The sequence below is a fragment of the Erithacus rubecula genome (assembly GCF_903797595.1).
Source record: "Erithacus rubecula genome assembly, chromosome: 5".
Taxonomy (NCBI): Eukaryota; Metazoa; Chordata; class Aves; order Passeriformes; family Muscicapidae; genus Erithacus; species Erithacus rubecula.
In genome coordinates, this window is record NC_136687.1 from 60,067,132 (window position 1) to 60,081,076 (window position 13,945).

The 13,945-nt window shown below is 42.9% G+C and overlaps 1 protein-coding gene across 2 annotated transcripts; it reads left to right on the forward strand.

Moving 5' to 3' along the window:
- Nucleotides 1-471: 471 nt before the first annotated feature.
- PCDH18 (protocadherin 18) lies at nucleotides 472-9,711 on the forward strand. 2 transcript variants are annotated; one of them, XM_079306964.1, is made up of 4 exons: nucleotides 472-3,505; nucleotides 4,444-4,529; nucleotides 4,658-4,821; nucleotides 8,570-9,711. In XM_079306964.1, exons 1-4 carry the CDS (start codon nucleotides 1,022-1,024, stop codon nucleotides 9,184-9,186), a joined length of 3,351 nt encoding a protein of 1,116 aa, XP_079163090.1. In that variant the 5' UTR covers nucleotides 472-1,021; the 3' UTR covers nucleotides 9,187-9,711. The 2 variants fall into 2 exon arrangements, with proteins under 2 accessions (XP_079163090.1, XP_079163089.1); XM_079306963.1 differs by having other exon boundaries at nucleotides 4,441-4,529; nucleotides 8,570-9,247.
- The last annotated feature ends 4,234 nt before the right edge of the window (nucleotides 9,712-13,945 follow it).

Consider the following 13,945-nt stretch of genomic DNA (forward strand, 5'->3'; position numbering starts at 1 on the left):
TCAGGCAGAGGCGGCTGCGCTGAGGGCAGAGATGCTGCGAGAGGCAGCCGGGGAAGGACCGGAGAATGCAAAATGCTCCTGACTTGGGAAGGAGGAGGGCAGGTTTCGGGAGTGGAGAAGCTCTCGCAGGGCTCCGGGCACATAAACTGGGACCACGCAGGCTGTGGGTAAACAAGCAGCGAGCAGACACTCTGGCAGCACGGATAGCGAGAACTCAGCCCTGGCTCTTTTACTAAGCGAGCCCTCTCCAAAGCTCCCAGCGAGTTAAACAGGGGCGAACCCAAAGTATGGAAATAAGGAGCGCGATCGCATTTCTCGCGGCAGGAAGGGGAGGAATCAAACCCACCAAACCCCGCTTGAAACAGCCACGAGAATTCGGGGGGTGGGGAGCAGAGACGCTGGTTTAAAGTTGCCCATCAGTCACCGGCACTCCCCAGCCCCCATCCCTGGCTGGCCCCGCTCCCTCCCGGCGCCCCCGCCCCGGCTCCGCGCCCCCTCCCCTCCCCTTCCCATCCTTTCTCTTCCCTTCTCCTCCCTCCCTCCTCTCTCCTCCCCGGCTGATTGGCTGCACTGGGCTCGGCACAGGCCGGGCAAAAGCTTTGTCTGGGGACTTGGAGTGAAGTTGCGGAGGATTTTAAGCTGGAGCCGGCGAGGGAGGGCGTTCAGTCGGGCGGAGGAGGACGGGAGGACGGGTCGGATCCATCCCGGCGGATCCCGGTCCCTGGATGCTGGCGGCGGGAGAGGAGCGCGCTGCCCCGGAGCATCTCAGCCTGCGAGAGGAGCGCCCAAGCGAATGAGAAAGCGTGGATTGCCTACAGATGGTATCTGGAATGTCCCGGCACGGTGTGTATGAAAAAAAGCAAAAAGTTTTCTGATCTGTGAGTTATTAATACTTGGCTGGCTTAGAGAAGGCGTTTTCAAGCTGGAAAGGACCAGATGTGCTTTGGATTTAAGGTACCGGAGGAAGGCAAAATAATTGCTTTTTAACTTATTGGGAGAAATTAACTGCAAAAACTTACAAATGTGTCGAATCGACGGTAAAATGCACTTTCTATTCGTTTTTGCACTGGTCGTAATATCTTGCAATAATGCTGTGCTGGGCAAGAATTTGAAATACAGGATTTATGAGGAGCAGAGGGTTGGATCAGTAATTGCAAGACTATCGGAGGATGTTGCTGATGTTTTATTGAAAATGCCTAACCCTTCCTCAGTCCGGTTTCGAGCCATGCAGAGGGGGAATTCTCCCTTGCTTGTAGTCCGTGAGGATAATGGAGAAATCAGCATAGGAGCTAAAATTGATCGGGAGCAACTGTGCCAGAAAAACTTAAACTGCTCCATAGAGTTTGATGTGATCACTCTGCCCACTGAACATCTGCAGCTTTTCCATGTTGAAGTTGAAGTGCTGGATATTAATGACAACTCTCCGCAGTTTTCCAGAGCTCTCATCCCTATTGAGATATCAGAGAGCGCAGCTGTAGGAACTCGGATCCCTTTGGACAGTGCTTTTGATCCAGATGTGGGAGACAACTCCCTTCACACTTACTCCCTTTCTGCAAATGATTTTTTTAGCATTGATGTGAGGACCAGGACTGATGGTGCTAAGTACGCAGAGCTGATTGTGGTCAGAGAGCTGGATCGTGAGCTGAAGTCGGTTTACGAGCTCCAACTCACCGCCTCTGACAAAGGGGTGCCTCAGAGATCTGGGTCATCCCTGCTGAAAATCAGCATTTCCGATTCCAACGACAACAGCCCCGAGTTCGAGCAGCAGTCGTACATTATCCAGCTCTTGGAAAACTCTCCTGTTGGGACTTTGCTCATAGACCTCAATGCTACTGATCCAGATGAGGGCGCCAATGGGAAGGTCGTGTACTCCTTCAGCAGTCACGTGTCTGCCAAAATTACAGAAACTTTTAGGATAGACCCAGAAAAAGGTCACCTGACCCTGCTGAAGCAAGTGGACTATGAAGTAACCAAATCCTACGAAATTGACGCTCAGGCTCAGGATATGGGGCCAAATTCTATTCCAGCTCACTGTAAAATTATTATTAAAGTTGTGGATGTGAATGACAATAAGCCAGAAATCAACTTAAATCTGATGTCCACAGAGAGAGAAGAGGTAGCTTGCATTTCTGAGGGGTCACCCCTGGACACTTTTGTTGCCCTGGTCAGAGTGCAAGACAAGGATTCTGGTGTGAATGGAGAGATTGTTTGTAAGCTCCATGGGCATGGCCACTTTAAACTTCAAAAGACTTATGAAAATAACTATTTAATCTTGACTAATGCCACTCTAGATAGGGAAAAGAGGTCTGAATACATCTTGACTGTAATAGCAGAGGACAAGGGAACGCCAAGTCTCTCCACAGTGAAACACTTTACTGTCCAAATCAGTGATGAAAATGACAACCCACCCCGCTTCCAGACAAACAGATATGAAGTTGTTATCTTGGAAAATAACTCTCCAGGAGCATACATCACATCAGTCACAGCCACAGACCCAGATCTGGGCGACAATGGGCAGGTGACATACACTATTTTGGAGAACTCTGTTTTGGGAAGTTCTATAACCACCTATGTGACCATCGATCCCTCCAACGGGGCCATCTATGCCCTGAGAACCTTTGACCATGAAGAAGTTAATCAAATTGCCTTCGTGGTCCAAGCTAGGGATGGAGGGAGCCAGCAGATGGTTAGCAACACCACGGTGGTACTCACCATCATTGATGAAAATGACAACGCTCCTGTCATCGTGGGGCCGGCGCTACGCAACAGCACAGCAGAAATCTCAATCCCTAAAGATGCTGAAACTGGCTTTCTTGTCACCAGGATAAGGGCTACAGACAGAGACTCTGGTATGAACTCGGAGCTCAGCTGCTCCATAGCAGCTGACAAAGAAAACAGCATCTTTGTGATGGATCCCCAAACTTGTGACATCTCTATCAATGTGAGTGTTGAATCGGTTCCAGCAAAACAATGGGAGTTTTTGGTGATAGTCCAGGATAAAGGCAGCCCTCAGCTTAGTACTAAAGCCCTTCTGAAATGTACCATTTTGGAGCATGTTTATTCATTTTCAAGCACTGAAGCAACTTTGGTAAGCCAACCCTCCCTGGACATCTCCATGATAACAATTATATCCCTAGGATCGATATGTGCTGTGTTACTGGTTATTATGGTTATCTTTGCTACGAGGTGCAATCGAGAGAAAAAGGACACCAGGTCTTACAACTGTCGTGTGGCTGAATCAACCTACCAGCACCACCCAAAGCGTCCCTCCAGGCAGATCCACAAAGGGGACATCACTCTGGTGCCCACGGTGAATGGCACTCTACCCATCAGATCTCACCACAGAGCTTCCCCCTCCTCATCCCCAGCCCTGGAGAGGGGGCAGATGGGCAGCCGGCAGAGCCACCACAGCCACCAGTCCCTGAACAGCCTGGTGACCATATCCTCCAACCACGTGCCCGAAAACTTCTCCCTGGAACTCACCCACGCTACACCAGCTGTCGAGGTAAGGTCCAGACCTTGGTTTTGCACATCCATTTGTGCAGATGTTCGTGTGGAGCACATTCCTGGGTGCAGTCTCTGAGAGCAAGGGGAAGCAGGTCTGTGCCTCATGGGAGTGTGTCATGGGTTTCTTCTATGTCACAGCTTTTCAGTTTTACAACAATATTGATATTGTATTGGTATTGTATTGTTCCATCACCCTGAGGAACAGGGTTAAATCTGTTGTTAATAGCATTATTCCTTGGTTCTTCCCTGTAAGGTCAAAGCAGTGGAGTGGAGTATTGTGCTCTGCACTGGTTAACTGTGCTCTCTGCCATCCTTTCTTTCCCTCTCCCTCCTCTCTGTGAAAGAGTGCCTGAGTATTTATATTCAGAAACAATCCAGGAAACTCTTTTATTAATGGGGATGCAGAACTAAAAGCATTCTGACACAGTTTGAGTACAGCTGCAGTAACACATGATCACCTTATCTTAAACTTTGAGACTCCTTGTCTCAGTTTTTGCTGCAAATGCTGGGTCATGGCTTAAATAAATGAGAGCTGTGTCCTGGCAACTCTTCACATGTAAAGCAAGGCTGTTTTCTTTTGAATTAGGATCCTGGAATTTTAAAGGCTTGATTTTAATATATTAAACCTAAACAAAACTCCACTTCTGTTTAAGTGGTTTTACTTGTTGAGGAATTAGTTATTATGAGTTCAGAGGCTATTGAACAGCAGTGAACTTCCTCATTTTACAGAGTCTTCAGATGCTTCCTGTGTCAGACACTATACTACCAAACAGTCTGTTGTACTGCATTATATATGTGTTGGAATTCAATTTAATTAAATCTTAAAGGAGAAAAAAATAAACCAGAGACAAACCTGAGAAGCAAATTAGTGCTTTTATGGCTAGGAGCTTGAGCTTTCATTTCAAGGAATCAGTCTTTTCACCTTTTCTTCAGCAGGTTTCTCAGCTTCTCTCGATGCTTCACCAGGGCCAGTATCAACCAAGGCCAAGTTTTCGAGGAAACAAATATTCCAGAAGCTACAGGTGAGAATCCAGGCTGTTCTGCTGTATATGAATGTCCATGGATCAGAAAATACAGACATGTATTTTCAAACAGAAAGTGGACTGTAACACACTTGAGATAATGTAGTTCTCCACAATTCTCTTTACAGATATGCCCTACAAGATATGGACAAATTCAGCTTGAAAGACAGTGGCAGAGGTGACAGTGAAGCTGGAGACAGTGATTATGATTTGGGGAGAGAGTCTCCAATTGACAGACTTCTTGGGGAAGGATTCAGTGACCTTTTCCTTACAGATGGGAGAATTCCTGCAGGTAAGAGCACAATGGAAGCTGAGCAGTTTATTTACAGTTCTGCCTGGCTGTCACTTTGATAAAACTACTACTGAGAAAGCAAAAATTCTTTAGCTTTCAAGCTTCCTTTTTTGCTTCATGATAAATACTGAGTTGAAGCCTTGATGTATCTACTAAAATGAAACTTCAGATACAACTGCAAATCTACCCTGAGCAATGCCTACTTTTTTTGTTAGTCCCTAGCTGGCTCCAGATTCCTCCTAAAAGTATGACCTGCTCCAATTCCTCAGACTTTTAATGACTGGGTGGATGTTTTTGCAAAGCCAGGCAGTTGTGGTTTGTTAAAAATACAGTGAACTATAATTTGGGAGGTTTTCTGCAGTAGATTTTATCCATATTTTTACCATTTAGAAATTGAATTTAGAAATATGGATGGAGAAGAAAGAAAAGTGTTTTTCTCTACTGAAAAATGAACTTGAGTTAGCAAGGGAAAGTTCTAAATATTCACCAGATTTTAAATCTTGCAACCCTAATTTCTGGAAACGAGAGTTTAAGAAGCACAATTCAGGGGCAGAGGGCAGAAAAGGGAAAAAAAATTAGAAAAGGCTGAGTGGCAGTAGGATAAACACACATATACATATGAATGTGTATGAAGTATTGCTTTTTAATTTATACCCAAATAAAAGTTGAATAACAGGTCATGGGAATTCATGCTTAGTACAGATAGAAGAATTTTGTAATCACTTTAATAATTATACAGCCTCTGGTTGTAGCCTAGATCTTGTTCTTACTTCAGATCATATTTAGTTTTCTCTGTATAACCAGAGGGCCAGATAATTTCAGTAGGGTTCACTGAACCAGGTTTGTAAATTTAACAAGTTTAGTAAATTAATTTTATAAATGGAGGCCCTTTGCTTTGGGGGGTGGTGCAGCACATGGCCTTCCTAAAGTGACCCCCAAGTATTAACCAGGGTTGTTATGCTAGACAAGACAGAATGCCAAAAGTTCAAACTATCTTTCTTACACATTTTAAATTTAAATTTTTCTGTGCGTATTTTGCTCTAGTCTAGGTCTTGTATCACATACCCAGCCATTCCTCTACCTTCTCAAATGTGCTCAGAGCCTATGGCCTTGAAGAGTTACCCTGTTTTCAAAACCTCCAGCCTAAATCTGGACTTCTAATGCATTTTTATCCTCATCCTCCCCAACTCCTACTACTTATTCCTCAGCCAGCTAGCAGGAGGCATGTCTCATTCTCTGCTGTGCTTTACAAGGAGGCAGGGAGGGATCTACTAGAGCTCTCAGCTGGCTGGGGAGCTTGAAGTGCAATGGTGTTTGCACTGGCACCCAGCCCTGCTGCTGCCAGGGAGGAGTGATCCCTTCACAGTGGGCAGCTGGGGGCTGCCAGCAGACAGGAATGGCTGTCCTCCTAGCTGCCTGAAATGCCCATGACCTATTTTCAGCTCTTACAGTTCCCTCTCTAAACAGTAAGCCTAAGGATAGGATTTCCAAAAAATGCCAGGCTAATTAAATTCAAAGTAAAGGAAACTCCTCTCGTGCAGACGGAACTGGGTTGGGCTATCAGGATTGGTATTCAGTCTCACCCAGATGTCCATTCACTGCTATGCATGGCTTGATCCTTCAGATAAGTCTGTTGAACCTGTTCAGATGAGACCTGAATTGATCTACAATCCCAGTATATGAAAAGGAAAAGAAAACTTCCTGGAGGTTTCCTGTTCTCCATTCAGAGAGGTTTCTGCATTGTCAGTCTGGAGGCACAGGCAAGAATGCTGTGGGAAGTTTGTCTGTTTAAGGTGGAACAAGAAAAGAATGGAGCCAGTCCCTCAAACTCCACAAATTACATGATCAGAAAGTTCTATAACTAATTAAATTCTAGACCACTGAAAATATCTCATGAATTTAAAGGAGTCTTAAAGGAATCTTCTCTATTAGAAGTGTAATCCTTACCTTCTGGGGTGACTTGAGAACTGTTCATGGATCACTTAGATGTCTTTTGACAGTTCTAACTCTTGGGCATTTTCTGTAAAAACTTCACACATGGGAGCAAACACTTGCAGGCATTTCAGTCACTTATATCAAAACTTCAGCCACTGATATATTCTAGTTTGTTTTGTTTGTTTGAAATTTCCTGGATCACCAGTTGTTTTGCAATAGGTTGTGCAATATCCAGGCTGCAGTCTGAGTTTGTAATCTTGAAAAAATTCATACTGTTGCATGCATAGCACAGAGAAAGTTTATACTCACAGGAATTGAAAGGCCATTAGGAAAGCAAATAATATGATAGGCTGTGTAAAGTGCAAAAATAAATAGTGCTGACAGTATGAGAGTAAGACTTTGTAAATCACTAGTATACATCCTAAACTGAAATACTCTGTTCATTCTGCTACACCACCACAAAAAGATTTTTTGATAAACGGAGTGGATCCAGAACCAGATGGGAAATGTGTTGAGCAAGCAAGGAAAACTTCCAGGCCATGACTGCAAACATTTCTTATGCAGTTAATATATACTGAGAAAGAACAAGAAACTCCATTCTGTGGGGGATAATCTAACCATTAAGTGAATAGGGCAGGAGTTTCTTATGGTCAAGATACACATGATGCAAAGTCTGTCATTTCTGAAAACTGTCTTCTGAAGTTGATGACTCAAACCCATTAGGGCTCCAGCAGCACCCAGATAACCCAGCATATCTGGCAGGCACACAAACACCCAGCCTGAGGCAAAGCTTTGTGTGCTGCCATGTGTTCCCTTTGAGTGGAAAGTTTAGCATCTCTCCTGGCACATCCCTCTCTGCAGCTCTGTCAAATTGGGCTTTTCCTGTCTCTGCTTCCAGGGACCATTCCCAGACCTCTTGGAATGTCTGCAAAGGACTCTTGCAGTGCCCCTTCATGGGCCAGTTTGGAGCAGTGCAGTGCTCAGGGTTGCAGCCATTTGCCCCATCTTATTGCTTCTACCTGAGAGCCATCGCCAAACCAAGAAGATGAGAGAGTAGCTCTGTTATCCTTGTGCTCTTCAACCCTCTTGGCTGACCTGGATTCCCATCCTGTGGGTTAGAGCCCTCCTTGTGCCAAGGTCTGAGGCAGCACAGGGCAGTAACCTGAGCCACAGAGCTGCAAGTGCACCTGGGAGCAAAAATCCAGTGTCAACACCAGAGTCACACAGGCTGGACATTAGACCCTAGGTGTCCTGACAGTGGGCTAAAATGTAACTGGCTTAGTTAAAAATGTAATGTGGCAGTGCATCACCTTGAGTTCTACATGCACTTCATTGTCAGAGCAAAGGAGATGTTTAATGGAAAAGGAGATCTCTCTGCATGTTACTATTCTTTGCTCTTTATTTACCTTGTCCATTTATTCCTACTTGATTGCTCTGATATGCCTTACTTGTTGCATGTGGAAGACTTCACTAAAACTGATGTGAGTGCTTGGAGGTAGAAATTTCTTCCTTCTATTTTATATTTTTATTTTAATGAGATAGGACTGTACAAAGAGCTTGTGTGGCTTCAAGCCACAAGTGCTTGTTTTTCCACCTATCTTCAACCTTTAGTGAAGAGATTGCATTACTGTCTTACATTTCTGGTTCTTGGCAATGGGGGTACCAGATCATTTGTCTTGGCCACCTCGAAGGGGAAAACCAAGCTGACCTCTGGGGAGGTTCCAGGGGCGTTCTCCCGCAGAGACAGGGCGAGTGCAGGCTCGGTGTGCAGCAGGAGGGGAAGGATGCTCACTCTCCCGTGTCTCTCTCGCAGCCATGCGCCTGTGCACGGAGGAGTGCCGGGTCCTGGGCCACTCGGACCAGTGCTGGATGCCACCGCTGCCCTCGCCCTCCTCCGACTACAGGAGCAACATGTTCATCCCCGGGGAGGAATTCCAGGCTCCCCAGCATCACCTGCAGCAACCGCAGCACCTGGAGGAGGACACCCAGGCGGCGGGCGAGGAGAAGAAGAAGAAGAGCTTCTCCACATTCGGGAAGGACTGCCGGGGCGAGGAGGAGCCGGGGGACGGCTGCGGCTCCTCGCTGCTGTCGGAGATGAGCAGCGTGTTCCAGCGGCTGCTGCCGGCCTCGCTGGACTCCTTGGCGGAGTGCGGCGAGGAGCGCGGCAGGAAGGCGCAGCCGCCCGCCCGCAGCGCAAGCTGCGCGCCCGCAGCCTGGGCGGCCGCAGCGCCCTTGGGCAGCGCCGCCGGCAGCGCGGCTCAGCCCTCCGCCAAGTGGCTGCCGGCCATGGAGGAGATCCCGGAGAACTACGAGGAGGATGATTTCGACAACGTGCTCAACCACCTCAGCGACGGCAAGCACGAACTCATGGATGCCAGCGAGCTGGTGGCAGAAATTAATAAGTTGCTGCAAGATGTACGGCAGAGCTAATTGATTCGAAAGGCTATTTTTCCATATTTGTGGAAAACTGGAAAAAAAAAATAAAAAAAAAGGACTAAAAATAGACTGAGGAGAGCTGGCATTGCCAACTAGTTGCATTTATCATAAATGTGTCTGTGTATGTTGAATATTAAAATACTGTATTTTCATATGTACACAATGCAAGTGTGATTATCTTTATCTGTATTTTAAAAATACATTTGTACCTTATATTTATGTGTAATTTAACAAATAAATTTTATTTTTCTACACCCACAGCAAGCATGTTTTCCTAAATGTATATAGATGGTACCACCCTTGTCAAACTTAGAGCGATTCTTGCCACACAGGCATGTTAAAAAAAAAAAAAAAAGGATATTGTTTTCCCTTATTCCCTTATTTCTTTCAAAAGTTTTAAATGCAAACTCAAAGCACTGAAAAAGTTATGCAAATGTTAGTTTCAGTAAATGATCCAACACCTTTTTTGCAATGTTTTATTCTTATAATAAAGAATTGTAACTCCCACGAAACCTAAAATGTCCTTTTTTTATTTTGATGCTTTTGGTCTATAGAATCATTTTCTCATTTAAGTATTGGATTTGCAGGCTGAGATCTTCCTGTCTTTGCCACATAAGTGTTTTCCCCAGTGAACAAATCATGGAATTCAGTGATGGGTCTTCCACTGTGATCTCTGCAAAAAATGTAAATTTGTTGTGCTGTTGTTACACTGCAAAGCCAGCTGAAGTCAGCAGTGTATACTTGAAAGACAGCAATAAAATCAACTTTTCTGACCTCAAGCTCTATTCTGAATTTATGTAAATACAAAAAATTGCAATGAACTGCTTTATCTTTGTAAATGACACCAAAATAAAAGGAATGTTGCATCTTCCAGAAAAACAGCTATATTTTTCCTCTGCACAGAAGCTTCATTTTTATATTAGCTGTATCCTCTGTTGTAAGTGTGCCTTTTATTTGCAAAGTGGAACAGAAATGTTTGAGCTTCTTAGAAAAGAGCATTCTCTCTGAATGCATCCCATCCTTCCACGATGGGGCTTCTCTCTGTCCTGAAGCTCAGTGAAAAGTCATTTATATTATGGTGCCATTTCTATAGCAGGGGTGATGTAACTAATATTGCTCAGATAAAAGTAATTGTTATCCTATTAGTTCCTGTTTGCAAAATTATTTTTTGTCAGCTTGCCATACACAAGACCTTTGTAGTAGTAAACAAATGGATTTTACAGTTGAGAAACATGGGTGGGTTTTGAATTCCCAGTGCTCATTTCAGTAGTTTTAAGAGATGGCCATAAAAACCTGTATTTTTGGCATTTATGCAGATGCATATTTTATAGATTATATATTTTTTCCAGAATTTTGAAAAACTGTTGGAATAATCCAAGTCAACCTGGGCATAAAACCAATACATTTGTTCTGGGGAACTGCACTTGTAAAGTATCTTATATATATTTTTTGTGCTAGGTACAAAAACTCCTGCTTAATATTACCCCCAAAAAGCAAGAATTTTGTTGCATGCATAAGTTTAATTTTTATTTGTGTGTGCAAGGAAACTTTAATTTCCTTATTGGTGTCACAGTGCTGTAGAGGAGACTTTTGAAGATGTGTAGGCATTTGCTGACACCTGAACAAAGGAGAGATTCTCAACTTGTTTACACATCAGGAAATCATGCTATGCTTTACTGGTTAGAAATACCAGGACCTCACATTGGGAGGTTTGTTACAGCACCTTTGAATGCCAACAGGACTTGGAGTCTCATGGAGCTGCCATCTGTTATGGAGAAGAAGAAGATGTAACACCTCATTAAATATTTGACACCTGTTCCCTGTTTTTACCCTTCATTCCTTCATTCAGCAACACCAGGCTGATTCTGCAGCCAGGATGCTGTAACAGTCCTAAAATTCACAGAGACATAACTTCCTCCTCCTTAACTAGCTTGTTTCTGTTTCATCTCAACTCTCCCTTTGCAGTTTCTCTCTTCAGTGTCCACTTTTAGCCCTGTTCTCCAAGTCCCCTACCCCTTATCTTGTGTTAATTCCTCTTGCTCTCTCACTCCATTTCCCTTAAAATCTGACCCACACACTAATCCTGTAAACATGGATATGTTTACAGAGTGTACTGTATCCCAGTAACCCTGCCCATGACTGAATTTCCCAGTTTCTATCTTTTTAGCTGGTTCTAGTCAGCACATCTCTTAAATCCTCTTTTGCTTTAACTTTTTGATGTGCAATTGTAATTACAATGTAATTGCAAGCTCCACTGGATTCCTGAATTCCCCTATACCCAATGCCTTTTTTTTGGGTGCCTGTGCAGCATGGAAAGGGCTGACTTGCATGGCTAAACCTCCCCACTGCTGACTTTTCACAGAAGTGGGAGGGTCAGGAAAGCAATTCTGAAGACAAAACTCGTGCCTGCCTGGTTATTGGATTCCATCCTGGGCACACAGACTGTGTGAGTTGTACAGGGTTATGTTAACTGGTGTTTATGTTAAAAATGGACAAGGTTGTAGTGTGAAAATTATTAAACTGGTAGATTATTTTTGACCTGGATGAAATCTTGCTGTACATTACAAAACCAGCGGCAGAATATGAAACTTCCCTCCAAGTGGTGCAGATTCCACTCCATAAATAAATGCAGATAGCTGTTTCTCCTCATTTCTAGAGGAGGAAATATTAGACATTCAGGCTCAGACTGCTTTCTGACTACAAGTTTGCAGGGCAGCCTGATAAGCTTCATTTTCACAGTCATATCATCCACTAGGGATTACCAACCTGTTTTAAATTTAAAACCCTTAAATCAGTTTATGCCTGCTGGCCTGTGTCACATGGGTAGTCTCAATGATTTAAAGAGCCATTGTTTGCAGAGAGGACTTTCTAGAAAAAGTAGATTGCAGTGAATTTCTCTGGTAGCACTAGGCATCCAAATATCATAAAACACATAAGGTTTTCCTAGAGGGGATTTCTGTACGAACATACAGTAATGGTATTTGGTATACACATTGCTGCAAGAATCTTATCATAAAAAGAGACCAGTCTCCAGGAGCAAGAAAATTTACTTAGATTATATCTGAAATGCATTGGAGTTTGAATTGTATTTATTATTGATATGAGGTTTGTTAAAAGACCAATAGATAACAGAGAAAAATCTGTCTTAATCCTGTTTGGTTTAGAGTTCCTCTTTTTCTCAGGCTTCTTTTATAAATGAGAGAAATTATATCATATTTATATAAGTGTAAATAAACATATGTAAAAACCCTAGCACCAAATCTCATCTGTGTAAAGAACAGGGAAAACTGATAGTATGCAGATTAAACAAAATATAGAATAGATCTGGATTTGCTGCATTTTGACAACTGATAGAGAGTTAGGGGTTGCTGGTGTGGTTTAAGCACCAAACATGAGGATGATTGTCCTGCCCAGAACAAAAGTTCCTGGTATTTCTCTAAATGTTTACTAGTTTTGTGGTTCTTGGTGGTATAATGACAGAAAAGGTTGTGTGAAAACCAGCAAATGGTAATTACCAAAATTCTGATCATCCCTGTAAGTGTTCAGAGTCTGGTTGAGTGGGGCTTTGGGTTGAGAGGTCCAGTGAAAGATGTTCTTGGCCATAGCAAGGGATTGGAACAAGATGATTTTTAAGGTCAAACCCAAACAATTCCTTGGGCTAGTGGTTCTGGCATTCCTTCTGTACATGGAAATACTGAGACTTTTGAACAAATGCAACGCTTATTAATGGATGCTCAGCAACTACTTTTCTCCGTGCTCATATAAGATTTTATATTTACTTCTGAAATTTAAAAATGTACTGAAATAATGATCAGAGTTGTTTGACCACTTATTTAAGTTGTGTTTAAGCATTCTTTAATACCACTGCTCCAGCACACTTTGCTATTAAGTGCCCATTAGGATAAACACATTGAGAGGATGTGCCTGTCAATAATGTCTTTGCTGCATTCTTTACCCTGGCTCTGTTTGTAGTTGAAATGTCTAAGGACAGCAATGGAAATCAAACAAAACCCACCACAAAATATTTAACTCTTAGTTTCCTTGCCTTTCAAAATGCAATATTGGAATTAATAAAAAATGCTAAGAAGTTTAATTTCTTTCTCTGCAACCTGCAGAGGATTTCAGTTTCCCAAGATTAGAAGACTTTGAAGCCTCCATTTTTGGCATTAGGTTAACATAACATCTGGCCTAGAAGACTGTGGTATGTATACTTTTTCTTTCAATAATGCAGGCTGTTATATTTTTAGGCACAATTTCTCTCCTTTCTGTATCCCAGAATGAAACTCTGCCTACACATAAAACTTGGCCTGCAACATTTTCTGCAATGCAGTTTATATTATTATTATTATTACTATTACTATTAACTACTATTACTGTTACTATTATTATTAATAATAACAATAACAGAGATATTATAATTACTCCAATCAATAAAAATATACATAACTAACAACCCTGATGCATTTTTCCTCCTCAGAGCTGTAAATCATAAATGACTGAGCACTTATAAAAAATAATATTCTGGAATCAAGTCATCTGCTACTGAAAAAAGCCTCTCTGAAGAGACACACAGGAGCAGTTTAAACCATATTGTAAAAACTATTTACAGCAGAGTTGGTAAATAGTACTTTGTTTAATTAAAACTCACTGGAGACCCAGAGACTGGAAAAACTGGACAATAATTGAATTTGGAATCTGACCAGTTCACTCATTCTCCAACCCCTTGCCCAAGGATCAGAGTGGGAAACAGTGA

Bases quoted from the DNA above. Each gene is read 5' to 3' on its own strand.
- PCDH18 (XM_079306963.1), top strand. From the start codon at position 1,022: ATGTGTCGAATCGACGGTAAAATGCACTTTCTATTCGTTTTTGCACTG. The intron at 3,506-4,440 runs GTAAGGTCCAGA...CCTTTTCTTCAG, and splicing joins ACGCTACACCAGCTGTCGAG to CAGGTTTCTCAGCTTCTCTC. The intron at 4,822-8,569 runs GTAAGAGCACAA...TCTCTCTCGCAG, and splicing joins AGATGGGAGAATTCCTGCAG to CCATGCGCCTGTGCACGGAG.